Raw genomic sequence first — 17,938 nt, forward strand, 5'->3', positions numbered from 1 at the left:
AGTAATTTGGGGGAACAAATTTAAATTTTAAAACTTATTTTATTTCAATGTGTGTAGGTGTTTTGCATGTGTGCCAGTGCACCACGCGTGAAGTGCTGAAAGAAGCCACAGGAGGGCCTTGGGCTCCCTGGAACTGCAGTTACAGGGAGTTGTGAGCCACCATGTGCGGCTGGGAATTGAACTCTGCTTCTCTTGAAGAGCAGCCAGTGCTTTTAAAGGCCAAGACGTATCTTCACCCCTCAAACAGCATTTTTAAAATGAATTTTTAATCATCCTATGTCCATGACAGGAAGGGCCAGTATGAGTAACTTATATAGTAAGATAAATGGAATCATGTTGCTAGGATAAGGGGTTTCTGTAGTATAGATCCCTTTACTTGATCCTCCAACATCTATGAACCGCTTATACGTTTATACGTTATTACTACCTGTTTTCAAAAGATATGCTTACCTCAATGTTTAAAGTTCCTTTCCAACCCATAGTATCTTTGTAATCACAGTGACGTACTATTGTTCCTTATGAATGTAGTGTTTTGCAGTTTCTATAGGAAATCACAAGACATTTTGTACCTTAATGTCTTACTTTGAAAGTTGGATTTTAACTACATCTGCAATCTAGAATATAATTAGAAACTTGAATCAGAGCGTATGCCAAGTATTATGTTAAACACTTTATATGTGTTACCTTATTAACTCCCAAAGCAACCTTGTGAGTTAGCAGTAAATGAGGATATTTTACTAATTAGGACACTAAGAACTAAGAGATAAATAACTTCTTAAAGTTGCATTGCCTGTAAGGCCATAGTAGTAGTGGGCGGGGAGAGGCATCCTAGCATTCTAAAGCCATTTAACAGATTCAGGAAATTCTAAGTATTGAAAATCCTGTGGTAACCAGTCATGTTTATGCAGGAAGAGAAGCCTACTACAGTGAATATCTTCAACAAAGAAACAAAGATGGTTCATGTTTGGGTCTATTAATTCAGAATCAGGCCTGATGGAACGTGCCTGGAATTCCAGCTGGTTAGGAGCCTGCTGAAGCAGGAGGATTGTAAGTTCAAGGCCAGCCTGAGCAACTTAGTAAAGTCCTTTCTCGAAATGTAAAAACAGAAAAGGGGGATTGTAGGTGTTAGTCCTATAGCAGAGCAGTTGTTAGCTTCAACTGTTAGGTTCAACCCCAATACCAAAGTTTAAGAAAAGTAGTGTGCTGGCTCGGAAAGCTGAGGTAGTGATGTTTGGGTAGGAAAATGGTTGCTGACTTATTGTTCCCTGCAACTAGACTGCACAGTACTGTCAGAGCCTCCCGAAGGTGTATCTTGATGTACCGGTCTCACGGGACACGCTTCTAGTCTGCTTATTCATATGACAATGCTATCTTCTAAGAACCAAACCAGATCTTGTCACTTGGAGTTGTTGGGGACACATTTTTTCTTTTTCATAAAGAGAAGTTTTACATTTGATTCTGGTTGCTACATTGTATGAAGAGCTTTGAAAAGCAGTAAACAAACACAGTGAGACTACTGAGAACATGAGGCTCAGAATTAGGTACAAAGTCCTGCTTATCTACTTGGTGTCTGTATGATTTGGGGAAATATATTTAATCTGTAGATATAGTCTCCTTATTAGTAAAGGGGTTACTTCTGCTATCTCAGGGTTGTTTTAAGCATGAAGTGAGGTGGTACATAATGAAGTGGTACACAATGCTTTCACAGTACTTTGTAAATAGTAGGTCAGCAACGTAAAAGTTTAACCAGGTTGGTCTCTGTCTTCTGTATTGAAAAGTATTTGCAGTTTGTTTCCTGTTCCTTACTACCATCAACATAATCTCATATATTCCCCGTTTCTGTAAAGTATTTCATGCCAACCACCAGGAGTATTTTTAGTACAGAGAAGATAGATAATCTTTAGTGACATTTTCATTCCGTTGATTTATCAAAAAATGTTTAACTCATTCCTTTTCTTCAGCTGGTCTACTGGCCATCATCATTGAATAATATTCAAATGTTTTTATCCTTGAGTATAGTCAATGATACTCTGTAGGTCTGGTCGTTTAACATTTAAAAGCTGCTATTTGGTTCAAGTTCCATGTAATCCTTGATACTAACAGTATTACTAAGAATGCTAGTATGTTTTCCTATGTCTGACAGTGGTAAAAATGAAACATTATAGGATTTTGAAGAAGCAGATAGATTTTGTTGTTTGAAGATTTATAGAAATGGCTTTCAAACGTATGCTCTTGTGCCGTAGTGAAAGATTACTACGGGCACTGGATGGGTGTTACTGCTGTGTTAATGATTGTGACTAATCGACCCCTTACATGATTTTTGATCATGTGAAATGAATATAAAACCATGCTGTTCATTTTTTAAGGTTTTATGAAGATTAAATAACTATTAACTATAAATTCAAAACCTACATTTTGTTATTAATCATTAAATTAATTAATTTTTGCCATTAATAATGATTTGATGATAATCATAATTTAATGACAAAATGAAAGGTGGGAGGGCACAGATCCTGGGAGTATTGATGTTGAAACATTGGACAGCTAAAGTGTCTTAGCCTTAGTTTGTGAAGATGACTGGGGTTGGGTAGTCTATGTGTCGGTCTGATGAAACTTCCCTTTTTTGTTTAACACTTTTCAGAGGTCACTTTAACACTGCTTTGGCAATTTTTATCCTAAGAATAACTGAATAATTGTATATTTTTAAAAAATGTTCTGAGAAACAGTATAAAATTTAGAAATATTAACTTCACATTGCAGATTAATTTTTGAGTTTGTGTGTGTGTCATAACACAAATACCAACTAGGGAAAACCTTTATTGAAAATCTGCATTTGCTTAAACCATAGCAGCAAATGGGAAGCGTGTAAGAACCGTAACGTTACGTTTTATGTGGTATGTGAAATAAATGTAAATTTTAATTCTCATCCCTTTATTTCACTTCTACCTCAGTCTGAATCTAAACTTTACAATGGCTCAGAAAAGGACAGTTCCAGTTCGAGTAAACTCACCAAGAAGGAGTCTCTCAAGGTCAGTTTCTGTGCTTGCCTTAAGATTATAATGACAACATTTCTCCCTTTCCTCCCCCTAGAACCCCTGTATGCCCTTCCCTGCTCTCCTAAATTTATGGCCTCTTTTGTTAATTGTTATTGCATGCATATGTGTCTATTCCAAAATATAATCTCCCCAGTCCAGCCAGTGTCACTCGTAAATGTGTTTTCAAGGCTGTCTGTTGGGCACTGGAAAACCAGTTGGGGTATTCTTCCCTGAGGAGGGCCACCTCTTCTAATCCTGGGTTTTCTCAGTTGCCTATGGTTGTTTGTATGGGATTGAGGCCTTGTACACTTTTCCCTGTCCCCCTTACATGCCAATTGGAGTTAATGTAGTGTGAATTCTAATTGGTCAGTTATCGGGTTAAATGCTGAAAGATAAGTAAAGGAGTCAGCCACTAGAGAGACTTCTTACCTCTACCAGTTCCTTAGCCCAAAGGGATCTCTACAAATCCTCAGACTGAATGGGCAAGAAATCCTGTCTCCATCCGCCTTACATACCTTTCTCCACTTCCCTAGTGCTGGGTTAAAGGCCTGGGCCTCCCAAGGGCAGGGGTCAAAGGTGTGTGCCATCACTGCCTGACCTCTATGGTTAACTAGTGGCTAGCTCTGCCCTCTGATCTTCAGGCAAGCTGTATTTGTTAGAGCACAAACAAGACATCACCACAGTAGTGATCTTGTTCAGCTCACGTTTGGACAGTCGTGTTGGTGGAACTTTACAGGTATAGCGTCTGGTGTTACTATGAAACTCTCAGCGAACTTCCTGATCCTGTCACATTGTGCTTAGTATGTGCTTTTGAAAGTGGTCTAATACAAAATGTTTATGTGTATGCTTCTAAAGGGTGAAGAAAAAACTCCAGAGGGATGGAAAGGCAGAATGTTCCTATTTTTATAGTGTGAGGTCAGCTGGTGATCAGTTTTGATGACTGCTGAGAGCAGGCTGATCCAGCTTCAGCTGGCCGTAGCACAGGCTCGGGATCACTGTCCCTTCCCAGCTTTAACAACAGCGCGACACCATTGTGTGTGGGGCACCCAGTGGACATTTCTGGCGTCCATTTAAATTAGTTTGCCAACTACCAGGCCCATAGGAGTATGCATTTTGTTTGACCTGTATTGCATTTTAAATTTTGAGACAATAAAAGTCCAGATTTCTAATTTCTCTTAAGAAATGTGCAGCATTGGGACTGCCTTCTTGACTGGCTACAGATCTTGGAGCTTACAGGACACATGCTCTCTACTGGCTATGGTACCTGCTGATCCATCTCGTCCATCTGTGCTCTATGGCTGGTCCTGTGTGCATCTGCATTGGCAGTCTCACAGTAGACCACAGTGGCTGTTCTTTAGAGGACCTGAGTTCAGTGCCCAGCACCCACAAGGCCCAGTTCAGAAGATCTGAGGGCCTTTTCAGTCCCCCACAGGCACTGCATACATACGACAGACATACTTGTGGACTGGAAAAACACCAATATACAAAATAAAAGTAAAGTCTCAAAAAAATAAAATTTCATCAAGTCTAAGGCATTAGAGGTATATAACATTTCAACTTATTATGTGCATGTTATCTCAAATTTAACTTTGATAGATTTTTATCTTATTTAAGGAAAAACTGTAGACACTAATAGGTTATTACTCTTTCCCCCCATTCCAATAACAAAGCAATAATAAAGCTATTAGTTCATTTCTGTTTTTTGGGTTACTTCATAGAAATAATTTACCTATAAAACCTATAAAACTAAAATGGTTTAATTGTTCTTATTTATTTTAGTCTTAGATTTTTGTAAAATAAAAGGTCACAACTTCCATTTGGGAGCAGTTGCAGCACTGTTTGTAATAAACAAAGCTAGGAGCTAAGATGATTTCTACCAGTAAGAGTGCATTAGAAAAACAGCCTGGCTCTTTAGAACACAGCCGTGGAGGGCAGTCTGTCTTGGTTTGGATCCGGCTTCACACCTTGATAGCAGTGTGATTTTGAGCACATTGCTGTCTCTACCTCAGTGTTCTTCAATGTAATAAAGCTAATAATACTTCTACTTGAAAAGCTAATTGTGTGATGATTGAATGAAGTAATATTATAGATACGAGTTTAGAATAATGACAGTTCACCAAATGCACTCGATGTCATCATATTTTATTTGAGCTGGGGATTCTCTAGCACAGGTGAAAGAATATGGTAGACATAGAAACTCTCAAAACAAACCAAAAACCCCAAAACCAGCAGTGCTCCTCAAATGCCTTTAGTCCTAGTGGAGGCAGAGGCAGGAGGATCCCTGAGTTCCAGAACAGCTCTACAGAGAAACCCTGTCTCCAAAACCAAACAAACAAGTCAAATGGATTTTTTGTTTTAAAAACATAGAAGCTGTGCATTTCTACAGATTGTGTGTATCTGAAAGGATAAAAAAGATTTAAAATGATACAGAGGACTGGACTAGTGGTCACAGAAACCAGGCTCCTACCTGTGCTGTCAAAGCTTCTGTCCAGCTTTTTATCTTAAATGCTGGAGTTCTAAGAAGTTGTTTCCTCTGCTGAGTGTTTTGTTTCTATGTTAAATTAGGTACAAAAGAAAAATTACCGTGAAGAGAAGAAGAGAGCCACGAAGGAGTTGCTCAGCACCATCACAGACCCTTCTGTCATTGTCATGGCTGACTGGCTGAAGGTCAGGCTTGGGTTTGAACTCTCGCTGAGTGCTTATTCACTGGGATGAGAAAGTGCGAGACAGAACAAAGCTAGGCTCTCAGCGGGAGGGAAGGTATTTCTGTGTTCTGTGTGCCAACCTTCACGAGGGCACGTACTGATAGCAATTCAGCTCAAAAGACACGCCTGATACTGTTGCATGCTGTACCTCATTATAAAGATATTTTATTGTTCCACTTATCATTTGATATTATTGCAGATTGGAATTTGTATTGCTAGGACAAGAGGAGGACAAGTTGATATGAAAGCTGAACCTCAGAAGCACTGTTAAGTTTACATTGCTGTTCTGTTTCCTTTTCCTCATCCAGTCACTGTCTTCCCAGGCTCACCCGAGGGGTAGCTCTGGGAATCTTTACTCCTAACTTTGTAAGACTTTGACCCCGGAAGCCCTAGTGTCTGACATTTTCCACAGTCCCAAAGACTTCCCTTTTCCTGGAATTAGCAAAGCTGCTACCAATGGTTCTTAGAGACATTTGAAAAAGTTCTTCCACTACACTGAGAGTCCTAATCACGGTTGTACACAGCTCAAATACTGCAAGGGTTTTCTTCGGTTTTGTGCTGAAAATAAATTCTAGTTTACCTTATCTCTTCTAAAAGCTCTAGATCCCACTTGTTTTCTTTCCCAGAGCTCTTTTCCATATGCTCTGCAAGTCCCCAGACATCCTTAGGACGGAAGGGTCCCTCCTCACCTCCCCACCCACTCTGTTATTTTAAAACAAGGTATTGCTCTATGTAGCCCTGACTGGCCTTGGACACATGGCAGTCCTCTGGCCTCAGCATCTCAGACGTGGGGATTATATAGGTATACTTGTAACAGGAGGCTGTTTGCTCGTTTCCCGGTTGCTCATTTGTTTCCCGGCCACCCAGACCCGAATCATAACACAGAAACTATATTAATTACAACACTGTTTGGCCTATTAGCTCAGACTTCTAATTAACTAACTCTTACATCTTAAATTACCCATTTCTATTACTCTGTGTTTCGGCACGAGGCTGTGCTTACTGGTAAGGGTCTGGCATCTGTCTCCTTTGCAGCTACGTGTTGTCTTCCTGACTCCGCCTACTCTCTCTATATAGCTCTTCCAGCCTGGCTCTATGCTGCTCAGCTATAGGCTGAAGAAGCTTCTTTTTTTCCCACTATTTTATTGATTTTTATTGAGCTCTCCATTTTTCTCTGCTCTCCTCCCTGCCTCTCCCCTCCCCTTCAACATTCTCTCAAGGTCCCCATGTTCCCAGTTTTCTTAGATCTTGCCTTTTTCTACCTCCCATGTAGATTAGGTCCATGTATGTCTCTCTTAGGGTCCTCATTGTTGTCTGGGTTCTCTGGGATTGAGATTTGTAGGCTGGTTTTCTTTGCTTTATGTTTAAAAACTACTTATGAGGGAGTACATGTGTCTTTCTGGATCTGGGTTACCTCACTGAAAATGATGTTTTCTAGCTCCATCCATTTTCCTGCAAAATTCAAGATGTCGTTATTTTTTTCTGCTGTGTAGTACTCCATTGTGTAAATGTACCACATTTTCCTTATCCATTCTTCAGTTGAAGGGCATTTAGGTTGTTTCCAGGTTCTGGATATGACAAACAAAGCTGCTATGAACATAGTTGAGCACATGTCCTTGTGGCACAATTGAGCATCCTTTGGATATATATCTAAAAGTGGTATTACTGGGTCTTGAGGAAGGTTATTTCCTAATTTTCTGAGAAATCACCACACTGACATCCAAAGGGTCTGTACCAGCTTGCATTCCCACCAGCAATGCAAGAGTGTTCCTTTTATCCCACATTCTGTCCAGCATAAGTTGTCATCAGTGTTTTTGACCTTGGCCATTCTTACAGGTTGTAAGATGGAATCTCAGAGTTGTTTTGATTTGCATTTCTCTAATGGCTAAGGATGTTGAACATTTCCATAAGTGTCTTTCTGCCATTTTATATTCCTCTGTTGAGAGTTCTCTGTTTAGGTCTGTACTCCATTTTTTTTTATTGGATTATGTGTTCTTTTGATGACCAATTTCTCAAGTTCTTTGTATATTTTGGAGATCAGACCTCTGTCTGATGTGGGTTTAGTGAAGATCTTTTCCCATTCTGTAGGCTGTCGTTTTGTCTTGTTGATGGTGTCCTTTGCTTTTTAGAAGCTTTTCAGTTTCAGGAGGTCCCATTTATTAATTGTTTCTCTCAGTGTCTGTGCTACTGGGGCTATATTTAGGAACTGGTCTCCTGTGCCAATGCGTTCAAGTGTACTTCCCACTTTCTCTGCTATGAGGTTCAGTGTGCCTGGGTTTATGTTGAGGTCTTTGATCCATTTGGACTTGAGTTTTGTGCATGGTGATAGATACGGATCTATTTTCATTCTACATGTTGATATCCAGTTATGACAGCACCATTTGTTAAATATACTTTCTTTTTTTCCATTTGATATTTTTTGTTTCTTTGTCAAAAATCAGGTGTTCGAAGGTGTGTCTTGGGTAGGTAGAATTTAACATATTAAAAAATGACAATCTTAACAAAAGCAATCTACAGATTCAATGCAATGCCCAGCAAAATCCCAGCAAAATTCTTCGCAGACCTCTAAAGAACAGTACTCAACTTCATATGGAAAAGCAAAAACTCAGGATAGCCAAAACAATCCTGTACAATAAAAGAACTTCTGGAGGCATCACAACCCATGACTTCAAACTCTACTACAGAGCTCTACAGTACTGAAAACAACCTGGTATTGGCATAAGAACAGACAGGAGGACCAATGGAACTGAATCGAAGACCCGGATATTAATCCACACACCTTTGAACACCTGATTTTTGACAGTGAAGTAGCTTCTTTATTAACCAATGGCAATAAGACATATTCATAGCATACGGAGGGGATTCCCACATCATATATCTTCACCCCTGACTCTGGCTGGCCCTTCCTTCACTTCTGACAGTTGACCCTCTTTTCTACTCCAAGATCAAGGATGTTATGTCAGGGTAGCTATCTTTCCTTTGATTCTCTCAGCTTGACATCTCATTTATGTAGAGAGATGTACATGCACACACCTCTTCTTAATATTTTTCTCTTTTTATTCCTGGCTCCAGAGTCTCCCTAACTTTTTGTATCTTGGAATCACAGTGGTTCTGCCCATTTTGCTCCTCAATAAGTCCTGCATTCATTTCACAGTTCGTGTACATGCAGCTAGTAAAGGTGAAGGACGCTACTGCTTTAGTCTGAATCCTATGCTGGCATCCTGTTCAGCATTGTGAAGCCAGTGAATTGCCTATTATCAATTTTTAGTAGAGTACAGATGTAGAGAGTGATAGATAAACTTGCTAACGTTATTGACAGAAATGGAGCTTAAGATAAGGATAAGTAATGTGCTTACACTTAACGGCCTCCTCCTAGACATTTCTATAGCACACCTTAGGTAACTGGGCATCTGTAGGAGCTAAGTAGACTCTGGTTTGGGAGAGAATCTTTCTTCTTCCTACTATTTACCAAATGTTTAGGAAATGTCTTGGTTGTGCCAAAAGTGTTGAGAAAAGGAAAGTTAGAAAAGTCGTTTATTCCCACAAATTACATTCGTAACAACTGCTACCAAAAGAATAATTTCAGTACTTTGGAAGTTTATTTTATTGATGCCTGAAGTGATCTAGGAGGTTAGGTTTGTACTTCAAGTATAATTTTGAAACTTTGGCCTGCCATTCTATGAAAATCTGAGCTTCTTCAAATCAGGAGCCATGTTGGCTCCATATTCATCTGCATGGTATGCATGAAGTAACCTTTTCACTACAGACCTGTTCAGTATAATGTATGTGTAATATAACTCTAGATTAAAGTGTCCCAGTAGCCGTTATTTAGTTTGTTATTCTGTAGTCTAGAAAGAGAATCAGATATCAATCTTATAATATATTTTTCTGTAGATTCGTGGTACCCTAAAGAGCTGGACCAAGTTATGGTGTGTGTTGAAACCTGGGGTGCTTCTGATCTATAAAACACAAAAAAATGGCCAGTGGGTTGGAACAGTCCTTCTGAATGCTTGTGAGATTATTGAACGTCCGTCAAAAAAGGATGGCTTTTGTTTCAAGCTATTCCATCCCCTGGAGCAGTCTATTTGGGCAGTGAAGGTATGTGAGCACTTGTTGGGGGAAACGGTAAAGGGGACAGTGGGAAGGAAGGTGAGCCAACCAGATGCCTTCTGTCCTTGGCCAGGACTCCTGCACCTGCTCCTGCCTCCACAGCTGTATTTGTCTTTCTGTCTCTATGCTCACTTGGGCGACAGAGAGCCTTTGCTTATTGTTAGGACCTAAACCAATTTTCCCGAGAACATTTTCCCAATGTATTGGATCTTGTTTTCTCTTTTGTTACTGAAGATTAAATTTATATTTTTTATTAATTGTGGTTCCTGCTACTTCTGTGTAACTTTGTGTAATGTTTACAGCATTTTTATTCTTCATCTGAATGGTAGCCTGGAACAGAAACTGACACATTTTTGTGGCCCTCCCTGTAATGATGGGGATATGTGAGAAGCTGCCCTATTTGGTCTTATGAGATGTGGCTTTCTTTAAAGATAGGAAACTAATGTTTTTATGACTGAAGGTATTAGTATGGTCCCTGAATGCTGGAGCAGCAGAAATAAGCAGGAAAACAGAAATATATTCTTTGATTAATGGTCAAAGAGCTCTACAAACGTTAACAGTGTAGCTTACATTAACCAAATCACCAAATCTTAAGTTTTCACAGTGAGATCAATCATTGCTTTAGTCTCTCGGACGATTATGTTCACCTTGACTAAAGGACTAACTGTATACCCAGACAGTATTGATGTCCCTAGGAAAGGATTTAGGATTTCTGTTACTGTAGTCTACATTCATTGGGGAATAAATAATTTAAGATTACATAATTATTTCTGTTTTGGAATTCTATTTTTTAACTAGTGAATTATAATTAAATGTCTAACTACCTAATTAGGCTTCTAGTATTTCTCATCTAGTTAATACCTATAGAATGAAAATTCTTGTTAGAATTAAAAATGTATTAGTATGGTAAATTTTAGATCTTCCTATGATATGACAACATGTGTAGACCAACCACAGAGCAAAGAACCTAAGCCACAGATGATGTATTTTGTATGGAATCTGCTATTTCATCCTCATACCTGGGAGGATGTAGAATTCTCCTAATACAAATAAGATTGAATCCTATACTAGTTTTCCTAGTAGGTGACAAGATGAAATCTAGATAGTCTAATTCTAGGTCCTAGTGTTTGTTTGTTTTTTAATTTTTTTAATGGCCACAGTTAATGAAGCAATTCTTTTTTCTTTCTTGAAGGTTTTTGCGATCAGTCTTTAAAACAGATAGTAATTGACGATAAAGTGAATGTTGATTCTTCCATAGACCCGGTCAATATTCTTTTCCCTTTATCTAGTGAGTTATATTTTCAGTGGCTTTTTCAAACTTCTAGAAATACAGTATTCTTATGTAGTAAAATCTGTAAAATGGAAATTCTTCTTAATTGTGTCAGCATGTTATATATTAGGTTTTCTTTAGTATATGAGCACTATGTACAGATAATACTTAAATGATAAATACTATCATTTGTTCAATTTTATTCAGGGAGTGTATTTGTTGGGAGAGAACACTTGAATACTAAAACTGCTATTCTTAAAACAGATGTAATTAAAGCTGATTTGGTTTTAGATTATAATTGTGCCTGATATAACCCATATCTGATACAAATAATAATACTAACCTATTGTTGGCCTGTCTCGGTGCTTATCCTGTACCTGTACCTTCTCTTTTCTTATTAAGGGTCCAAAGGGTGAAGCAGTTGGATCCATAACTCAGCCCTTACCCAGCAGTTACTTGATTATCCGAGCGACCTCAGAGTCAGATGGTAAGTACTTTTTGGTGGATTGGCTCCTATCTTTCAGGAATTATTTTGCATATTATTTTGTGTTAACCTTGGATTAAATCAGATTTCTTAGGACACTTGAAGCAAGTAACCATAAACTTTGTGGACTGCAAACTACATTGCTAGCTCTGTGGACAAAGAACTCTGATAGGAAGGACACGTGTAACTGAACCGTGTCTGCAGCTCGGGTTTTCTCGTTCTCCCCTGACGTAATGCTTTGGAGATTTTGTAGTATTTTTTTTTTTTTTTGTAGTAATTCATCGAATGTTATCATTTTAAGAGAATATTCAACCTATGAGCTGTCACTGCATTAACAGTGATTATGGAGCATATAACACTGGTTTTATTTTATTTTACATAAGATAGCAAAATACAAGTAACTATCCACACACACCCCGCCCTGTAGCCAGATCCATAACTTATTTGGCAAATAATACAGAGAGCAAAACACACACACACGCACACTTGCGCACACACAACATACCTTAATAGCCTTCTAAGTGGTAATGAATTTGCTCTTTACTGTCACACTTTATAGTTTATATTAGCTTGATGTAGGAAATTTTAAAACCTTCTAGTGCTGATTCTTGTAATACTAGAGAATTACTGTTTATATTAAAATATAGACATTATGAAAATGTTTTTATGGTTTAATTTTTTTGCCAGATCTTGAAACAAGTATATATGGATTCTAGCAGTACTTAAATATATTACTATATTTCCTAATTCCACTGATACAATTCTAAATTATAAGAAAGCTATTAATATCGAGTCATGGCAGTTAATGATAGCGTGGATAGGTTTTGCATGTTTTCTTCTGTATGTGAGATCTGAACAAAGCTCCAGAGACAGTGTGAGAGGGGAAGCAAACAATCGGAAGTAAAGAGAATGCAGGAACTGTTCAGAGGGGTGGAGTGGATATGCTTTCCATATGTTAGAGCAGTGTGAAATGCCACTACAAAGCCTGTGCTTGACTGGTACACACTCACATGTGCATAGAGTGGATGATGAACCTGAGGACAGACCTGTTTTTTTTGTTTTTTGTTTTTTTTTTTGGTTTTTCAAGACAGGGTTTCTCTGTAGCTTTGGAGCCTGTCCTGGAACTCCCTTTGTAGACCAGGCTGGCCTCGAACTCACAGAGATCCGCCTGCCTCTGCCTCCCGAGTGCTGGGATTAAAGGCGTGCGCCACCACCGCCCGGCAGGACAGACCTGTTATCAGCAACAAAACGTTATTCCAGTTAGCTTATAGTACAGAATCACCTTCTCTTCAGTGTATTTTTATGGACCTTGTTTGATACTTTAAAATTGCATATTGCCTGGCGTTGGTGGTGCATGCCTTTAGTCCCAGTTCATGGGAGGCAGAGGCAGGTGGATCTCTGAGTTCGAGGCTAGCCTACTCTACAGAGCAAGTTCCAGGACAGCCATGGCAGCTACATAGAGAACTCATATCTTGAGAAACTGAAAAATGAATGAATGAATGAATAAAATTGCATGTTAATGTTCTAAGGTTTGTCATATTTTATTTTAGATTAGACATACTTGTATAATACATATTCTCCTGTTTATTATAATTTTAAAAATGCTTATTGCTTAAAAAGCACTTATTTAAAAAAAAAAAAGATTGCATTAAAATCCTGGCAAACTTTATGTTTAAATTAACTTTTCCGAAAGTGCTTGTTTCTCAAAGAGACAGTATGCTTTAGGTTAAGAGGATTAAATTAAATCAATGCAGGCTTCATTTATTTTCTTGCTTATAAACCCATGTTCTTCTAGGAAGGTGCTGGATGGATGCCCTGGAGTTGGCTCTGAAATGTTCTAGTCTTCTTAAACGCACAATGATCAGGGAAGGAAAGGAACACGACCTGAGCATTTCATCAGATAACACACATGTGACCCTGTACGGTTTACTGCGTGCGAACAATCTCCACAGTGGCGACAACTTCCAGTAAGTAGCTGTTGCTGCTGATTTGGTGATGCTTTTGGAGACTCTCCACTAAGTCGGTTGTCATTTCTACTGCCTCAGTAATGTGTATAGCGTTGACGTTTGCCTATCTTATTATATGGCTTACGAATCAGAGATTTATTTTCTTTAGTCACTGTACACTATTCTTTTTTCCAGGTACAGCGAGCTTATCTTTGTGCATAGTGTACCTTCCATTAAGAATGGTTTCTATTTCTTGCTGTCTCCTTCTCCCATAATCCCATTTCAAGATCAGTTTGAATACTGTATCCCATATGAAGCTTTCTTGCCTCAAAACAATGAGAAACATCTTCTCTTCCATTGTTCTTTTCTTAGCATGCTTTGTAATGGCACTGGATTGTGCCTGCCATTTGTAAAGCATTTTTATGTTTATTGTCTTATGTGTGGGGGTGTTTTACCTGTATTTATGTCTGTGCACCACATTCCTGCAGTACCTTCAGAGGCCAGAAGAGGGTGCCATGTCTCCTGGGACAGGCGTTACAGATGATGTTAATGCTGGGAACTGAATCTGGATCCTCTGGAAGAGGAGCCAGCTGTCTTTCTAGTTCCTGTGAACACATTTTTTAGTAGAAACTATGTCTGACTTGTGGTTTTTGTCTCCTGAGCATTTCTTGTAGCTAATACCAACATAATATTTCTCTGGCAAAACTAGGATGCAGTGCACAGGTAATTTTCAGGTGCTGGTATCTTTTTATTGCTTTGAATAAAAAAAAAAACAAAAACATTGTTCCCTCTTTTAAAGCTTCACTTTGGGGCTATAGGCTTATCCTTTAGGTGAAATGGTCATTCCCATTGTTCCTGAAGTTTTCTCCCTCACAATTAAACCGATCAGATAAATGTTAAATATATCTCACAGCATGTTTCCATCTTACTCGAGGAGGTTGTTCTGGGTGACCCTGGAGGTCTTTTCAGTGGAAAGTCATAATTTACCAAGTGAGAACCTGATGGTCTTACCGTTTCTCTTCAACCAGAAGTGGTGGTGTTCCTGCTTCCAAGAATAACAGTTGTAAAACAGTAGGGCGGTGGACCTGGCAAGAAGTAGTCTGCATCCTGTTGTGAGAACGTTGTAGCCCCAAGAGTAGAGAGACAAACGCTCAGTTTGTCATCTTTCATTGCAGGCTTCTGTTTAATTCCTTTGGGCCTTTTCTCACTGATTATGAAATAACAATATTGCCTGATAGGATAATCCCAAAGACGAAGTAAAACACTTTAAACTGTATACAGCATGTAGTAAATCTACAGTAAATGCTGCGTGTTAGTCTAATGTGCGGATTTGTTCTTCATGTAATTACTCCATTAAGGTTGAATGATAGTGAAATTGACAGGCAGCACTTTAAAGACCAAGATATGTATTCTGATAAGTCCGACAAAGAAAACGACCAAGAGCATGACGAATCTGATAATGAGGTGATGGGGAAAAGTGAGGAAAGTGACACCGACACATCAGAAAGGCAAGATGACTCCTACATTGAGCCTGAGCCCGTTGAGCCTTTGAAGGAGACCACCTACATGGAGCAGAGCCATGAAGAGCTCGGTGAGGTGAGCACTTTCTAGTTAGTGCCAGACTCTGGCTTACCAACTCTAGAAAATTTCCACACGGAATTATAGATATTTTTTGCCTGGCTTATTGTTTTCCCCAAAGAATATCTATATGCCACGTGTTTCTTCAAAGGTGTATTGTGAAATTTATTTACATTTTTAAGCATCCAAAACATACCCGAATGCCAGTGTGGTCTGCTAAACTTTAAGTTTACATTTTCAAGTTTGTTTGGAATAGAATATTACTTGGTGTCATTACCAGGTATAAAAGTAATTTGGACGCCTTTAATCCCAGCACTTGGGAGGCAGAGGCAGGTGGATCTCTGTGAGTTCGAGACCAGCCTGGTCTACAAGAGCTAGTTCCAGGACAGGCTCCAAAACCACAGAGAAACCCTGTCTCGAAAAAACAAAACAAACAAACAAAAAAAAAAAAACAAAAAAACATAAAAGTAATTTGGAAATAGTATAAATTTAAAACTTGCTTGCTATTACCAGTGCACAGAAGTAAACGTATGTGAAACAAGAAACTGCTAAGCTGGGTTTGGTGGCACGTGCCTGCAGTCTCAGCATTTGGGAGAAAGAAGCAGGAAATCTGCAAGTTTCAAGGCTGTCTGGGCTACTTTTCTCAGTAGAAAATAAATGTAATTGGACAAAATACAGTAGAATTTGATTCTTTTGTGTATGCTGTTATTTTGATATTCCTTTCACTTTTATAGCCTAGACTTTGATAGCTAAATGGTTGTTTGCACATTCCCATAATGCTTGCAATAGTCCTGGAGAGTCAAGTTTTTATCGTCTACTGTGTCTGTCTAAGATAAATAAAATATCTCAGTGTGCTGTGTTATAATTGTTAAAGGCAGGTGAGGCTTCTCAAACGGAAACTGTGTCTGAAGAAAACAAAAGCCTTATCTGGACTCTGCTCAAACAAGTTCGTCCTGGCATGGACCTGTCTAGGGTGGTTCTTCCTACGTTTATTCTGGAGCCCCGGTCTTTCCTGGATAAACTTTCAGATTACTACTATCATGCAGATTTCCTGTCTGAGTAAGTAGAGTCTTCTAGAAATAGAAGATCCCTGCATGGCTTTAGAGTTTCGAGAATGTAACGGAAAGCTAGGCACTTATAATCTCAGTAGGGAGGTGGGAAAAGGTGGATTCCTGGGGTTCAGCAAGGCAAGCGAGAGACTGGCAGCATCTGAGGTTATCCTCTATGTAATAGCAATTTTGCGCTCGCCCTTTCATATTTCACCTGCTGCCACGTCTGCGGAGTCTTGTGGCACTGTTTTCTGTGCCAGTGCTGTTGGCCCAGCTATTTGGACTTAGGAATCTACACCAATATCTGTTGTCCATATCTGTTTTCAGTTGTAGTTTTTAATTACATTAGTGAACATTGAAAACATAAGCTGAATCAAGAGATGATTGGTGTATATCACAAGAAAACTTAGCAAATTATGTAGTAGATAAAAGGAGTAATTCTCCTAAGATAAAAAGCTCTTAATACCAGCATGGTGGTGCACATTTGTGATCTTAGCTCTTGAGGGCGGGGCAAGAGACCTGTGATGAGCTCGAGGACAGTCAGGACTGATTTGTCCCGCTCCCTCCAGTAAAAAGAACTCCCAGCTAGCAATAGAGTGAAGATATCCCATAGCCTATAGGAAAAGAAATGGGAAAAATGAAACAGAAACAGTTCTTAAATGTGAACCTCATGTAAACTGAGGAAAAGCAGGTAAAGGCTGTAGCAAAATAGTCTAGTTCAAATGTCACATCGAGGTAGAGCTTTTGCACTCATTCTGCTCCCTCTGTGGGTCACATTTCATTTCTTCTTCTTTTTTTTTTTTTTTGAAGATTTATTTATTATGTATACAACATTCCTTCCATGTATGCTTGCAGGCCAGAAGAGGGCGCCAGATCTCATTATAGATGGCCGTGAGCCACCATGTGAGTGCTGGGAATTGAACTTAGGACCTCTGGAAAAGCAGTCAGTGCTCTTAACCTCTGAGCCATCTCTCCAGCCCCACATTTCATTTCTTAAGTAAATGATAAGAAACAGAGTCATCCCAACAGTTCACATGCAGTAAATCTAAACTTGTCACAGAGCAAGGGAGGAGCGCTTTCTCTCAGTCAGTTTCCTAATTGGTGGCTGCTGCAAGAAGAGAGTCGGTCATTTCTCCAGCCCTTATCTTTTCTGTAGAAGTGGCCTTAAGAAACTAAACTACTAAGGAGTATAAGAAAAATAAATAAATTCTGTGCTGTATCCTATACTTCTAAGTGTGTAAACATATTAAGCTAACATTTTGTGGTTAGCGGCTATAAAAGCCAGGCTTTCTCAAACTCAGAGACTGTCTGTCCGCAGGTAGATTACTGCAAATCTCTTGGTGTCTTCACAAATTGGCATGTCTCGGGACGCAGTGCTTTAAATCTCAGAATGTACTTCCTGCACTGTGTGTAACCCCTGACCATAAAGAAGGAAACTTGTAGCTCTTTCTCGGGGCTATGAAGTCAGATTTTTTTTTTTTTTTTGTATCCCTGGCCAGTTAGAGAATCTTTGTGGTGTATCTGAACAAAAGCCATAAACCTGAGGTTAGGAATTTGTGCAGAGAGTTAATCACTGTGCTAGGTCATCAGCCAGACCTAGCAGAGACACTGGCACAGCAATTGCGTTGCTTTTTACCTTAGTTCAGCAGATCATCAGCTTGTTATATGTCCTTGGGCTGTTTTATCTGGGAATAGTTTATCTTAAAACCCATTAGCAAGGCATCTAAAGCTACTTTGAAGTTTTAAATCAGCTAATAGTGT

At 39.1% G+C, this 17,938-nt stretch overlaps 1 protein-coding gene across 6 annotated transcripts in view; it reads left to right on the plus strand.

The window, feature by feature from the left end:
* Osbpl8 (oxysterol binding protein like 8) overlaps window positions 1-17,938 on the plus strand; it is a 132,645-nt gene that overhangs the window by 85,434 nt on the left and 29,273 nt on the right. For all 6 annotated transcript variants that reach the window (XM_057757626.1, XM_057757631.1, XM_057757627.1 and 3 more), the window contains 7 exons: window positions 2,952-3,029; window positions 5,601-5,702; window positions 9,635-9,838; window positions 11,523-11,607; window positions 13,400-13,571; window positions 14,909-15,146; window positions 16,003-16,187. In XM_057757626.1, the coding sequence (XP_057613609.1) occupies window positions 2,952-3,029; window positions 5,601-5,702; window positions 9,635-9,838; window positions 11,523-11,607; window positions 13,400-13,571; window positions 14,909-15,146; window positions 16,003-16,187 (1,064 nt within the window). The remainder of the gene's footprint in view (window positions 1-2,951; window positions 3,030-5,600; window positions 5,703-9,634; window positions 9,839-11,522; window positions 11,608-13,399; window positions 13,572-14,908; window positions 15,147-16,002; window positions 16,188-17,938) is intronic.

Source organism: Chionomys nivalis, chromosome 25 (assembly GCF_950005125.1).
Source record: "Chionomys nivalis chromosome 25, mChiNiv1.1, whole genome shotgun sequence".
Taxonomy (NCBI): Eukaryota; Metazoa; Chordata; class Mammalia; order Rodentia; family Cricetidae; genus Chionomys; species Chionomys nivalis.